Below are 15,519 nucleotides of genomic sequence, written 5' to 3' on the forward strand. Positions count from 1 at the left end.
GACCAAGTAGCGTTCAGATGCTCCGCACTCCCCATGGGCTGTGCATTGGGGCACATCTGGGAAACAAGGATATCGCAGACCTTATTTTATCTGACAGTATCGACTTCCTTATTAAGGTAGCTTCCTTCTTAGGGATTCTATGCTAACTCGGCCCATTCCACCAAAGGGTAACAAAAGAGAAAAGATGTAAAAGGAGTGTTCTGGTTTTTCTTTAAGATGTATAATGAGAACTCACACAATCATGGATTGATAGTGTTACTGATCTTCTCAATTAGGAGTAGAAAGCTTGTCTGTCACTTTCAATAGACCAGATTCATGAGGAGCTGAGATAATAACTTATCGTAGTCTATCAGGCCCCACCCATTATTTTACAGTAAGGTAAGGATGAGGGTTTTATTGGAATGTTTTAAATGTTCCAAGTTCCCTTTTTTTTTTTAAATGCGAAGATAGCCTTTGATGTTAAACGTGAAGATGTCAAATGAAGAATGGTGAAATCTTCAAATTCGGGGAAAGAAATAAAAATTCAGGAGAATATTTGCTTTCTGCTTACCAATTTTGGGGTTTTGTTTAGATCAATAATTAGAATTTCCTCAAAGTGAGTTTGTAAGATATATAATTCTTTGGAAATAGTTGTTTTTTTGTGTGTGTGATCGTGTTAATTGTATCTTTCTCTCATATTTAAATGTTTGTTTTTATTTGTACCTAGTTCTTTCAATTTTTAAACAAATGTCTGAAGTTAGACATGAAGCAGTTTGATATTTTTCTACTTTTTCAGTGATTCTGCAGCATATCCTGACATAGAGTCTGACAGACATTCATGGGAATCATTTGTTTCTGATGTTGGAAAAGAAATTGAGAAAGCAAAGGTAAGTTATAAAACATTTTATAATTCTGTGAAAATCTATATGCTGGTTATAATTCTCAGGAGGCTAGTGTCATTGAAACGGTTTCTTTTCTGAGCTGGTAAAGGCAATATATATTTTTTGTTGTAATTATTAAGAAGAACTTTTCATGAAAATAATGCTGTTTTCTTAACTGTCTTAAGCTGTGCCCTTGATTGATAAGATTAGAGAAGTTATGTTTGATAAGGCTGTATTCTGATTAATGAGGTCTTATTTTGAACTTCTTGCAGTTGTAATCCCTTGCAACTCAGTTATATTTCTTGTAAAATCGTTGACCATTTGTAATGTATAGTAGGAAAAAGTATTTTAAAAAAGTATTAATTCACAATTGTGGTTTTCCTTTGGAATTTGTTAGAAAATGTAACACTTTTCCTTCTACCTACAGTCTCAGTTTGAAGAACAAATTCAGGCAATTAAAAATGGTTCTCGGCTCAGTGAACTTTCTAAAGTGCAGATTTCTGAGCTTTCCTTTCCTGCCTGTAGCACAGTAAGTCTATCACAACTTTTTTGTTTGTTTGTTTTTGAACAAAAGAAAACAGAAACAACTAGAAGGATCTGCAACTAAGATATACAACTGTGTACGGAGAGGGGGTTTGGGGAAATAAAACAGGAAAAAAAACCCCAGAAAACTAGTAAAGCACAGTTTCTTTCTTAACTGATCGAAGTAGTTTGTTATTTTCTAGGAGTGGGGATGGGATGGATAATTGCCTTGATGCTTTCATTGTTGGTGCTACTGTTAACCTTTTAAGCTTTGTAGCTTCTTATATGAATGGAAGATAAGTGTTTTACATCAGTGTCTAAGGACAGGACTGAGGTGAACACACCAGTGGTACATGTTTCTATCACTTTCATATACCTTAGTCTACTTTCTTTTCTGGATGCTGGAGGTGGTGTGTGTGTGTGTAATGATAATCTAGGAGTAGCAGACGTCTCTGGTTCAGGCAGGCCCTCTCTAGTAATACCACCTCAGATATAGTCTTATTCCTAGATACTTGGGGGCATAAGACCAAAGTCTAGAGATTAAGATCTGTTTCCTCATCAAACAGAACGAAAACTACCATGCCTGAGACATACGAGTCCTGTCTTGGTCTGCCATATGATACTTTCTGCTAGTTTGAGGTATTTACTGAATCTTTTGGATAATAGTGGTTGCCAAACCTTGTCTTTATATTTTAAAATATGCAGTGCAGTAAAGAAAAACATTAACTCTATTTTGTGGACTTTAAAGTATGGCTAAGCATAGTATCACTTTATTGTGTTCTGGGATACATATTTATTACTTGGACACAGAGCAGATGCTCAGCAAACACTGAATTGAAATGAATTAACCCCAGAGGAGGTCAGACCATAAGAATTTAAAGAAGGACTCTCGCCAAGATTTAATTCGAGGTATGTTTCAGAATGTTTTGGTACAACATGGAAATCTTCTAGTTCTGAAGTAGTTTCCTTATAGGAGACTGTTCTCCCTGGCACCTCATTTGCATCTTTCTGCTACTGCCAGACCTTTGCCTGGGCTGTTCCCCAGCCTGGAACACTGTCCTCATTCTCTGTATTTTGCCTTTCCTTGAAAGCCCAGTTGGGGCTGCCCTCGCTTGCCCCTCCCCCTGTGACCCTTCTGTCATATGTGTTTGGTCTCTTTAACTTAGATGACCAGCTCCCTGCAGTCAGGAGCCTGATCTTGAACATCTTTTTGTCTCTAGGACCTTGCACACTAAGCATTCAAACTTATTGTGCATTCATCTGCAAAAGAAAGTTTCTAAAACATTAAAAAGTTTGGCTACTTTAAGTAAAATATTCTATTGCAGTCCAAAATTTTTTCTCTCCATTGAGCTGAGTAAGAAATAGAATTTTGTTTAGAAGTAAATTAAAGATCACTTATTATTTACAATTTTTCTAAGTTCTTATGGCAGATATGGAAGGGAAGAAAAATGTTGATTCTTGGTAGAATACTATTAGTTTTTAATTCTAGCTTATGTAATTTTATAAATACTCAAAAGAATTTCAATATCCTAAATCCTGGGAACTCTCAGTGTGCTGGGAACTTGAGTAATAAGTATCCCTAAAAATAATTTACTTTGTGTCATTTCTCCCCCATTCATTCTTTGAGGATTTAGTGGTGATCAGGATTAGATGTGGTCTGTGCCCTCAAAGTGCATATGTGTTTGGGAAAAGAGACTTTAAACCCATGATTACAAGCAAAGTGCGCGCCAAGGTTTTTCACAGAAGCATAGACTACTATAGCAGCATGAATTAGAGGACACTAACCTAGACTAGAGTCTAGGCCCCAGTGGCGGGTTCTCTGTTGGAGGTCTCAGTGAGTCACATGGGATGGGAATTAACCAGGCAGAGGAGTATGTGGGTATGTGTTTGAGGAGGAGTGGATGGTATGATGTCTGGAGGCTCAGAGTGTTCCAAACAGAAGAAACAGCATATTTGGAGGCTAGAAAAAAGAGAGAACACACTCCTTTCATAGAGAAAAAAGTTCAGTATGACAAAGGGGGTGATAGAAAGCTTATAGTACCCAGGGGTGAGAACATAGGAAACCTTATTCTGTAAGGCAAATTCAGCAGTTTGGACTTCTCCTCAGGTCACCAGAAAGCTGGTATAGGTTCAAGTAAGGGAACGACATCAGCCTTATACTTTGTGATGATCACTTGACTGCAGTGTGGAGAGATGGTAGGAGAGGGGCCTGAGTGATTTCCAGTTGACCTGTTATTAGCTCATTGCCACCGACCATGTCCTAGATCAGGGAGTGGCAGTGGGATGGGTGGAGGGCAGAGAACAGACTTGAGAGGGATTTAGGAGATACGGTTGAAAGAGCTGTGCTGCTCGTGAGATTGGGGTGTGGTGTCTGGGTGTTGGGGAGTCAAGGACGGGTCTGGGTTTCTATCAGTGAGGTGGGCACAAGGGGAAGAGCAGGGTGAGGAGATTGCAGCAAGGCTGGTTTTGAAGGCATTACGTTTGAGTGGCCTTGGACTCACCCAAGTGGGTTTGCCCATTAAGAAGCTTGGATTTGCAGGCTTGGATCTCAGGAAAATATTCTAGACTGATCAGCAGCAAGCACATAGTTCCTGAGGCATGAGAGGATGTGAAGTGGCCTGGGGAGAGGTGGAGCAGGAGGTAGAAGTTTGGGCCTCAGACAGCACCATAAGGAGCATCAATACTTAAGGCACAGACAGGCGCTAGAACTGTAGGGAGAGCTGAGGGGGCCCTGGAGAGGTGGGAGGGAAGCCAGCAGCCTGGAGCCATGAAGAGCTCATTTGGAGAAAGAGAAGGTGACTGGCAACATGTAGGTGTCTCTTGGTCTTAATGTGATGGAGGCTGCTGGGGGCCTTGGCAAGGGTGGTTTTGGGGGTGTTGGGACAGCTATTTTGATTCATTAGCCACATGGTTTTCTTCTTCTCTTTTTTAGTATGTGGGCCGCCAGCACAGCATGGCCTCTAACAGAGCAGTGTAGGTCCACGTCTAGGAACTGAGCCTGGGCCGCCAAAGTGGACCACACTGAGCTTAACCATTAGGCCACTGGGGCTCACCCCTGATCAGTAAATTTTTTTAAACAAAAACATTTAATTTATTGTATCCAAGTAGCCTGTGCAATTGAGCACCCAGGTTTTATTATAGTTGTGCTTAATTGTCAGTCTTTGTCCGTGGATGTTTCTCTAAATACTACTGTGGTGTGTTCCTCACAGATTCATCCTAGGTCACTTCTTGAGTCTGTAGGCCGTGATAATCAAGGTCCCTCGGCTTCTGTGAGTCACGAGACTGGAAGCCAAACAACAGCTCCCAAGGATTCAGATCTGGTCTCTGCCAGGGACTGCTCAGCGGAGGCTCCCTCTCCACCGCTGCCAGGATCACTCTCCAGTCAGCCAGAAGTCGCCCGGCTGCCAGAGCATAAGAGTGCTGGCCAAGCATCACAGTCAAAACAAAGCCTCATGGTGGACCAGAAGCTGCCTGTTCCTCCAGGACGTGCTACTCGTTCAAGCCAGTCTCCAAAAAAGCCATTCAATAGTATTATCGAGCACTTGTCACTGGTATTCCCCTGTTACAACAGGTACGGATATAAATGCCTATGACTCTGTTAACTACTATTGAACTGAGGTTTCCTGCTCAGATAAAATTATGGCCAATTGGGGGCTGAAGTGGAAAGGAGTGCATAATCGTTTTACTCAGAAAGACAAGTGCTGCCTTTTCTTTTCATAAACATAGAGGTGAGCATTTTTGAATAGCCTTTTTAATGTGCATATCTAGACTGAAAACACTGAACACTGGTTAATCACCACTCATCAGAACCCATGGCAATTTGCTAAAGTTTTGATGATATCAGTAACACTCTCCAACACTAGTTACAGAATCACTAAATGAACTGCAAAACGCTAGTTTCATGTCATTTTGGGAAAAAATAACACATATAGCAAAGAAGGCAGCAGCATCTTACACCTTGTTGGACAACATCTGATTTGTTAGGCGTGAGACTGAGGAGACTAGATGGAACCTGACAGCAGATCAGGCGTGTGGGCTTGTCACAAAGGCATCCTCCTGAAGGTGGGAGAGCTGCTTTTAACTGGGTCAGCTGGAGTTATCTTCCGGACACTTCAGTAGAGCTTCTGCATTGACCTCTGACCTCGCACCCCAGGTTAGTGCGAGGGGGTGGAGGTGCTCCTTGGCTCAGCCAAGGGAAACGATGAGGTTGAGGGAGTGTCTCTGGCATACAGCTGGGAAGAAAGGAATCCACATCTAGGAATGACTCTCTGCACCTTCCATGTTATTTCTGTCTTTGATATAATGTTAGTTGCAAGCTTTGAAATTATACGTTTGAAACAAAGTAGTCATTAAATTATGATTGGCCAGAATTAGTGTTTGGCATCCATCAGTAGAGCCCTGCCCATGTGTAAGTATATTTTGTCTGCACATGGGCGTATTTCGCCCTGTCTCAGTTTGAGAAATGTAAGTTCTCTCAATAGCAATTACTATGCCAGTTGTAAAAATATTCATGTTGTAATTACTGAAAGTACTTAGAAATAAAATTGTTTGTGATCCTGACCAAACTTGATAGAGTGTAAACAACCAAATAGAAACACATTATTATTTTCTGAAAGTTAAAACATTTGGGGTATTAGTGGTACAATATCAGGTTCCTCTTGATTAATAGTATATTCCCATCCACGAGTAACTTGTGAAACGTTCAGGCTGTGAAAAACCTTCTGGGTTAGATGTGTGAGGAAGATTGGCCCTGAGCTTAACATCTGTTGCCAGTCTTCCTCTCCTTTTTCTTGAGGAATATTGTTGCTCAGGTAACATCTGTGCCAATCTTCCTCTGTTTTATGTGGGACGCCACCACAGCATGGCTTGACAAGCAGTGCTAGGTCCACACCCAGAATCTGAACCTGTGAACCCCAGGCCACCAAAGCAGAGCATGCAAACTTAACCACTGTGCCCCCGGGCCAGCCCCTATTGGTTAGATTTTTTAAGGGAGGAAGTCAACAAAAGAAATTTCCTCTTAGGTAGAGATTTTATTGATTTCATGTCAGAACCAGTGGTGTTTGATCATTCAGTGATTTTTGCATAAAGCTATGATGGAGCCAGGCTGTAAGAAGTCAGTTTTCTGAGTAGGATGGATGTCCTAAATGGATCTAGCAGACATGCTGTTACTATGAAATTCTATTAAATAAATATTTAGAAATAATATTGAAATTTTCGTAACTCCTTGGAAAGAGAGATTCTGCTGCTTTTTATATGCAGTTAATATTGTAGCTTACAAATTAATTTTGTTTGTATTTGTTTTTGTTTCTTTTAATTGTTGGGTTAATAATGGCCCAGTGGAAAACTTTATCTCCACTTTCCCTTTCAGCACCGAGCTTGCTGGTTTTATTAAAAAAGTGCGAAACAAAAACAAGAACTCGTTGTCAGGTTTGAGTATTGATGAAATTGTCCAAAGAGTGACAGAACACATTCTAGATGAACAGAAAAAGGTCAGTATTTCATCCAGATACAATAGAATGTTCCACTTTGTCCTTATCTGTTTATAAAATGAGAACTGTAAAAAACAACAAAAAAAATGCTTCCAGCCAAAATGTGGAGAGGGATTTACTGAAGACAGAAGATGGTCAAGCTTTTGAGTAACTGAACTTGCTTCCCCACCCACGTTTTCTCTGTAGCCCAATCCAGGAAAGGACAAGAGGCCATCTGAGCCCAGCTCTGCCGCTTCTGTGCCCAGAGCCTCGCAGGGCCCTCCCTCGGCGATCACCGGACCGTCACCCAGAAGCAAGGGGCAGAAGACGGAGGATGACCCCGTGAGTGTTGTGTGTGTGACTGTAGAGTCAGTTTTGGTTTTTTTAATGAACAACAAGAAGGAAACAAAACTGTTAGTCCATGATTGAGCCTCGTTCTTTTCATTTCTAGACCTGATTTATTTGATCTTAAAATTAGAAACCGGGGCTGGCCCCGTGGCCGAGTGGTTAAGTTCGTGTGCTCCCCTGCAGGCGGCCCAGTGTTTCGTCAGTTCGAATCCTGGGCGCGGACATGGCACCGCTCATCAAACCACGCTGAGGCAGCGTCCCACATGGCACAACTAGAAGGACCCACAACTAAGAATATACAACTATGTACCGGGGGGCTTTGGGGAGAAAAAGGAAAAAAAAAAAATTAAAAAAAAAAATTAGAAACCAAATATGGGTGTCCTTGAGTGTCCCGTCAGAACAGTCAGTAAAGGACAAGGTCATTGTCTCTCTGCCGTGGGGCCCCATGCAAAGAAACCCCTAAAATGAAGTGGCTAGAGGAGCTCTGACCTCATGGTTGGAACTGGACCTCAGACAGTGAAATACATTCATCTTTTATATCGAGTGTGGTGTTTTGAATGGTTGGGAAAAATGATTTTTGAATAACTTTGTTCTGTGTGACCCTGGACTTTAGAATCACGCAGACTTGGTTCCATCGCTTAGTAACACTGTGGCTCCGATCATGTCTGCTTATTCAGCTTGCTGTCTGGATGAAGTGCTGCAGTAGAATGACCAGGCTCGAGCTTCCCTTCTTACCCCTCAAGTGCCCGAGGGGCCCCTGGCATGAGCTAGACTTCAGTTGTTTATTGTCCTTTTAGACAATAAAAATGTTACATTTTCATAGAACTTTTTATAAAGTACCTTAATATCTATGACCTCAATTGATGAAGCATTGTAATTGCCTTTATTTTCTGAATGAGGAAGTTGAGGCACAGATGACTCCTGCAGCGCGCCAGCGTGTGTTCATTTGAATGAATGTGCAGCATGTAATTCCCTAATCCTCTCGGCACTGGCTGGCTGGTTGTGGGGACCATGTGGTAGGCACTGAACACATGGTTAAAAGAGAGGCCGTCCTCTCTGTGGCTCAGGACCGTGGTCTCCAGATTGAATTCTGGTGTCACACATTTTCCGTTTTGTCCAGCTGTGGTACCAGAGTGTAGGTGAAATTGAAATTAGAAGAGTTGCAGGCCCATTGTGGAGTCAGCAGTGCAGGATTGCACAGGAGTCCTAGGTTGCTGACTTAAGCTGAGCTTAAGCTGAGTCTTCTTGCGAACTTATTTTTATTCCTCCCGTCCATTTTCACCTTTTACTACCCCTTGGAGATTTTCCACACCACATACACTCGGGTCCCAGAGGGTCTCACCCCCGCGCTCACCCCAAAGAGAAAGCTCTTGAGCATGCAGAGCATTCCCGCAAGGCCTGACTGAGTCCCTCCCTCTCCCAGGGGTGTCCCCAGCTGGTCACAGGCCCTGTGGTCCTCCAGCCAGGCAGCGTGCTCAGCATTCCCACTGACACCTTAGTGTGTGTGGTGGGTGTGCAGGTGTGTGTGCGTGCCTGCAAGTTTATTGGCCACCTCCACCCAAGATAGACTCTAATCACCTGGGCGGAGAGATTTTTGTATTTCACAGTTGATGTCGTAAAAGTAAAGGTGTAAAAGCTGACTTAGAGTAAAAATACGTATTCAAACTGGAATTAATTTGATAATTGTAAGTAGTTTTTAAAAAATTAAAAGTAGTTTGCTTTATATTTTTAAATTATAAAAATAATACATGTTCACAATAGAAAATACAAATAAAAAGAACATTTAAAGAACCCCAAATCCCCCCAAACCAGCATTATCACATTGGTATATATTTTTCTGAACCCTCTTGTATGCGTTTGTATGTGAATTTAGTCTAAACTGTACAGACGTTTTGTGTCCTTTCTTTTTCCACTTAGAAATATATTGTGCCCACTTTCCGTGCTAAGAAATAGTCAAACTGTGAATTTTTCAAACCAAGCCTACCTCTGAGCTTGGTAGAGGTCTTAACCGGCCTTTCCCAGCGTTGATGCCTCCATTTTTCCCAGACCCTCCGATTGGGGCCACAGAGGAGGGAGAAGAAACTCATTCTGCCCCATCTGCCCCATCTCTGCCTGGGCAGCGCCCATGCCTGGGAAAGACAGAAACCACATTCAGCAGTTCACGGTCTTCAGTCCTTTAGGCACTGTCCCCAGCTCCACTCCCTGACCTTAATCCCACTGCCAGGGCTGCATTCATTCACTCCCTCAACAGTTTATGGAGCATCGGGTCGGGGCTAAGTTCCTTGCCAGCTGCTAAGGACGTTGAATCAGGGTGCTCAGAGTTAAGAGGGGAGTGCGAGTCAAGAATAATGATGCAGCGTGGGGTGATGCCGTGAGCTGCAGGGGAGCTCTGTGCCTGGTCCTAGGGGCCACTCTGGCTCTGCTTTCACGTAGGAAATGCTGTCTGTGCTCACCAGACTGTAGCTGCTTGAGCCGGAAGCCCTCCCATTCATGTGTCCCAGAGCCCGCACAACCCCTGACCATGGCTGTTTGCTGAACGAGCCATCGCTTTGTTTTGTTTTGATTTGCACAAGTAATCCACATTCATAGAAACTTTAGAAAGTAGCAAAGGAAAAAATTAAATCTCTCTTAACCAAAGTAACCATTGTTGCTATTTTCTGTCTTTCCAGACTTTTCTAGACATCTCTCTATACACACATTCTCTTTATTTTTTTAAAAATTGAATTATGCGATACATACTGTTTTGTAACCTACTTTTATTCAGAGGGATGTTGTGACCAGCTCTCTGTGTTGGAGATTGTGGACTTGCACCATGATTTTCATCGGCCCGATGATAGTCCATAGTGTGTATCTGTTGTAATTTATGTTACTGTCCCCAACTGTTAGAAAGCTGGATGAATGATTAATTTGTAACATTCAACTAGTACCATATTTTAGTTGTGGGGTGGGATAAATAGGCATTTATAATATTTTACCTGGGAATCTGGTAACCATAGAAAACATTTTTTTCTCTGAGAAAATTAGAACTTTAAAAGTATGCTTTTCCTTTTTATGTTTATATTTTTTTCTAAGAAATTCTATTAAAAAAATAAGTTGTTCCCTCAGTCTGCTTAGCCGTAATTGGGAATAATTTGCCACCTTAGTGATGAAAGTGTTTGGAGGCCACTTGTAGGAGGAGTTCGTGTAGTAAAAAGGATTGTAGTTATTCATTATTATTCAGATACGTTTGTTTCCACAGGCACTGGGTGCAGATTCCTGTGAAATATGCCATGAGGTGTTCAAATCCAAAAATGTGCGTGTGCTAAGATGTGGGCACAAGTTTCACAAAGGGGTAAGCATTCTCTTTGGCCATCCTCATATCATTCCATTTTGACTATGAAGTATTTTGAAAATAAAAAGGGACTTCTTATCTAGGCATCAATGCTTGCTGTGTTTTCCAAGCATTTTCTTTGTAAACCTCCTCGCATCGATGTTCACTGTCTCCCTTTGCAAAGGCTGGTGCTGTGGGAAGGGGCGAGGTGCTGGGCCCGAGGTGTGCGGCTTGGCAGATGGTCCTCTCCGCCCATCACATCATGGGTGGAGGAGAACAGGTGGTTCCATCAACCACTTTGGTGCTGAAATGCAAAGCAGGATTAGTTCCTTTAAAGATGATTTCTTACACAAGGCTAAATTGATGCACGGTGCAGCATTTGTCAGTTTAGTGCAGTGTGTGAAGTAAGTTTAGCATTTTAGAAAGGAGAACTAACGCTAACTGGGTCCCTCGTGCCTGACCCCGGCAGACCAGCTTGTACCTTTCCAGGATTTGTGGGCGACTGTTTTGGGTGCTATGAGCATTCTTCCTGCACCCCTGCCGCTGGGTCAGAACAGATCAGGTCTCTGCTGTGTCAGTTCATTGATCCCTGAGAAAAGCGATCGACATAGTGTGCTCACCAGGAGTCGGCAGCTCGCAGTCTCTTGCATGGCCTGCCTCCCTCAGGTAGAGCGGTGTCATGCCTGGGCCCTCAGACTCTACACACACACCCAACTCCATAGCAGCAGCAGGCCAGTCTGGAGCAACCTGGGACCATGATGTGTAGACAGGCTCCATTAAGGGCTGCAGTGTGCGGGCTGCCGGGATGTGCAGGGACCAAGACCACACAGAGAGGGGATGGGTTAAGAACTGGGTGAGTGAGTCCAAGAGCCAAGAAAATGCTAGCCTCTAGAAGTCAAGGCAGGTGAAGCGCCAAGAAAGGGACTGGAGTGTGGGGGGAAGCGGAGGGGAGGGCAAGGCCATCCCCTGAGGTCAGGTCAGAGGCCCCGAGTATTCCTGGGTCAGAGTCTGAGGAGGGATTGTTTGTTCCCGGGGCTTGTTCCGCACTCCGAGTCTGAGCAGGCTTCAGTGTCCCTGAGTGTGGGAGGCTCCAGGCCCCCGAGACTTCAAGGTGAAGTTAGCCGTGTCTGTGAGGAGCAGCATAGGAGAGCTGAGGCTCCACATGCTCCTGAAGGCATTAACAGAGTTTCTTTCCTCCTTTTCAGTGTTTCAAGCAGTGGCTCAAAGGGCAGAGCACTTGCCCGGCCTGCCTTGACCGTGGTCTCCTGTCAGAAGAGTAGCCGGCACTTTCCGGAAGAGGCCAGCCTACTGTTCTAGGTAGTCTCAGTTCACTGGAGAGTGATTTGCTGGTTTGTTGACTTGAAGAATAACAGTATGCTAAAAGGCACACATCTGAAGATTCTTTGCACTGTGGGTCACAGTGCTAATAAATGGAGAGCTTTAATATAGTTGATAGTAATTTGCCCACTCTGATTCAACATTTTGATAATAGCCAAAGGGTGGCTAATAAAATTAAGTATAACCACAATTCTTACGTTTTTGGGGCTGCTACAGAGGCGCTGTCTGACATGGAAGGCTTCTTTTGGAAAGTATCTGAGCGCCTCAAAGCAGTACTTGAATTATAAGTATTCTTGATCTATTAAAGTGCCCCAGATTAAAATTTTTATGAGTCAGTGTTCCTAAAAATATGCCTACATTTTTCCTCAAAGATTCTGCATTTAAAAAATGGGCTTAGGCAAACCACATTTTAATATGTAATGTTAAAGTATTGGCTGATTTAGACCAAAAGATTCAAATCTCTTCTTGAAACACTGCATAATTTTTATTTTTCATTTCATGATTTTATTTCCCCCTAGTAGATTTGTAAAGTGCTTATTTTTCATCTTGTAAAGATATAATCTGATTTTTGAAAATCGAGTACAAAACACTTTATTAGTATCAGCCAAGCCTTTTTTGTCCCTAAAACCAAGGCTGCGTATTCATCATCCCAACCCCACATTTGGAACTTACTCTCTGAGTACCTTACTATTCTCATTAGTGGCATTTGTCCTTCTTCATTACTTAGATGACAAGCGTCTGGGTATCTGTCTCACACAACAGTCACTGTGGGGAAACAGTCACCACCATGCCCCTTCCTTCTCCCACCACCAAAAGAGATCGTGTAATTAGACAGTCCTGAAGTGTCCCTGTTACAGTTGCTCCGGGGTTGACGTTTGTGTAAAGTAATGCATGCACTCTTGTACTGTGGCTTGAGAACAAAACTGTAACTGCGTTAGAAACTGTGAAAAACTAGATATCTTTGGTGACTTTAGACAGTGGTCAATGTAGAAACATGAATTCTGGACACATTCCATTTCTCTCAAACAGGAAGGATCAAAAATGTTTTTCAGTGTGTTCTTTGTTCCCCTGGAAGCTCACAATCCCAAGTTCATGAGCCGATGTGGTCGCCTTCCTGTGCCTTGGTTCCTTGTGAGTTTTGATGTGATAGTGACTTAGTCCATAGAAGCTCACTCGCTATTTTGAAGCAGATTCTCCATGCAGGTCCCTAAAGCATTGTCTGCATGTTCATAATAACTGAGAACTGTAGATACTAAGATATGTAGGAGGGACCAACTTTTAAAGCAGCAGGTATGAAAGAAGAGAGCAGCTGGAGAGTGAGAGAACGTGTTTTGTACATAACTTCCAATACTTGTGAACATGCCTTACACATGTCCTGTAAGTGTCAAAATAAAGAGCATTCTAAAATAATAGCAGTTTACTGTCGTGCTTGTACAGTCTTTCTCAAATAATTGTAAAAATGCATTTTACTTGAAAATTCAAGACACAAACATTGTGTTAACATTTTAAAAAGTGACTTCATTTACAAAGAAGAGCCCTCTTATGCCCGAGGAGTCTAACCACTGGTCTTAGGACATTTGAGAGCCTGGATCAGAACATTGCTTTGTGCCTGGATAAAGGTTCAAGCTCAAGTTCACAAGATTCGCTGTTTGAATTTGTGAATGGGAAGTTTATGCAGAGATGACAGAGTTTACTCTTTTAGGCTAAAGTAAGAGCTTTTTCCTGTGAATACTTATAAGAATGTTGAAGTTAATCAAATTGCATTTCTCAGTATGGGTTTTTTCTTTTATGGATTTGTGGATTCATGGCCTCCTCAGGCCGATCAGCAGGGTCTCCCTTTTAGAGGACCCTCTGGGTATACTGAGCAGTAAGAGATGATTGAAGAAAGCCAGTAGTACCAGTATTTGTTTTTACTCTGATAGCATTTAATTCAAAATCATGTATAACTTAAAGCAGTGACTATTCCCAAGAGTTTATTTTCCCTCTGACTCAACTATGCTATAAATAATGGCTAATCCAATATAAAATTGGAATGGTGCCCCAGGAGTGCACAATTTTGCTACGTTTTAAGGTGATTTCAAAGACTGTATAGTTGAGGCAGGTGGGCAAAGTGATGAACACACCACAAAACTGAAGCAATGAAACTACTTTAGAGTTTTTCCATGGGATGAGCCTCTCTGGAGAAATGGGTTAAAGGAAACAGGTGGAAGAGACAATAGCAAAGGTGGAACTCCGTTCATCAATGTGTACTTGTTGATGAGGCTGATTAGAAACAGTGAAGGGGCTGGGAGGACAGGCTGTCAGAATGAGGATCAGAAACATCTCCAGTGTGACTCTTCATGAAAGAAATGGAAAATATATTTAGGTGTTTTAAACTTTAGTCAAACTTGATTAATAAACTTTAGTCAAACGTTAATAAAAGAATAGTTGTAAAAAGAATTGATCATCAGTAGAGTCTAATCCCTTTTTATTTTCTCCTCTTCACTCTGACATGATCTGCTAAGGGGAGACTCCACCTTCGTGTAGCTGTGTACCTTCAGTGCTCTGCTGAGGAGGATGGACAAGGCCTGGAAACTAGTGGAAACAAATATGTGTTGAGTGCCTACTGCCTCCTAGATGCTTCGATAGAGCAGTAAAAGAGAGACAAGGACCCCATGAAACTTGTTTTCCAGTTAAGTAGACAAAAAACAAATAGTGTAATTGCAGGTGGAGAGAAGGGTTTTGAAAAAGTGGCATGGAAGGTATATAAATTAATAGTAAAATCCTTGGGGCCGGCCCAGTGGTGCAGCGGTGAAGTGCGCACATTCTGCTTTGGCGGCCTGGGGTTTGCCGGTTCGGATCCTGGGTGCGGACATGGCACTGCTTGGCAAGCCATGCTGTGGTAGGCGACCCATGTATAAAGGAGAGGAAGATGGGCATGGATGTTAGCCCAGGGCCAGTCTTCCTCAGCAAAAAGAAGAGGATTGGCAGTGAAATGTCAAGCCATGAAGTGGAAGAAATCCAACAAACGACTCCAGAATTTATAAAGAACTATTAACATATCAATAAAAAAATATTTAGAAATGAGCAAGAGATTTGAATAGGCAGTTCACAAATATCCAGATGATTAATAGGCATTGATAGCCAAATTTGTTCAGTATCCATCATCAGGGAAAATATAAATTAAAACCGTAATGAGATATTTCTGGATACCCACCAGGATGGCTAAAATAAAAAAAGACTGACCATACCAAGTGTTAGTGAGGATGTGGAGCAACTGAACTTTCATACATTGCTAGCGAGTGTAAATTGGTAGAACCACGATAACAATTTACTAAAGCTAATACTGTAGGACCTGTGACACAATTGCACTCACGCATACACTTGAAATACATGCAGTAGTACAAGTATTTTCATGCTCGCTTCATTCATAATAGCCTCAGACGGGAAAGGACTCAAATGTCCATCAACAGAAGGATGGACAGATCGTGGTATATCCATCCAGTGGGATGCTTCCCAATAATGAAATGAAGGAACTACCACTACATGAAACAGAAGAATCTCGCAAACGTAATGCTGAGCAGACCCAGCCAGGCAAAATAGAGGTCCATTAATGTGAATTCCCAGAACGAGAAAGCGTGGTGGGAGAGGTGAGAATCGTAGTTACCTCCGAGATGCTGCGGCTGCTGACAGG

At 42.4% G+C, this 15,519-nt stretch overlaps 1 protein-coding gene across 24 annotated transcripts in view; it reads left to right on the forward strand.

Annotated features, from left to right (window-relative positions):
• The window catches only part of TTC3 (tetratricopeptide repeat domain 3), a 150,250-nt gene that overhangs the window by 108,815 nt on the left and 25,916 nt on the right, over window positions 1-15,519 (forward strand). For 21 of the 24 annotated variants that reach the window (XR_011533950.1, XM_070597636.1, XM_070597640.1 and 18 more), the window contains 7 exons: window positions 776-866; window positions 1,288-1,389; window positions 4,592-4,953; window positions 6,751-6,871; window positions 7,058-7,192; window positions 10,437-10,529; window positions 11,714-13,256. Coding sequence is in view for 21 of the 24 variants with exons in the window: in XM_070597636.1 (XP_070453737.1) it covers window positions 776-866; window positions 1,288-1,389; window positions 4,592-4,953; window positions 6,751-6,871; window positions 7,058-7,192; window positions 10,437-10,529; window positions 11,714-11,788 (979 nt within the window). In the remaining 3 variants the exon portion in view is untranslated. Of the gene's footprint in view, window positions 1-775; window positions 867-1,287; window positions 1,390-1,948; window positions 2,022-4,591; window positions 4,954-6,750; window positions 6,872-7,057; window positions 7,193-10,436; window positions 10,530-11,713; window positions 13,257-15,519 lie in introns of those variants that run through there. The other 3 variants (XR_011533951.1, XM_070597638.1, XR_011533947.1) reach the window with 2 other exon arrangements.

This window comes from Equus przewalskii, chromosome 27, assembly GCF_037783145.1.
Source record: "Equus przewalskii isolate Varuska chromosome 27, EquPr2, whole genome shotgun sequence".
NCBI classification, from domain to species: domain Eukaryota; kingdom Metazoa; phylum Chordata; class Mammalia; order Perissodactyla; family Equidae; genus Equus; species Equus przewalskii.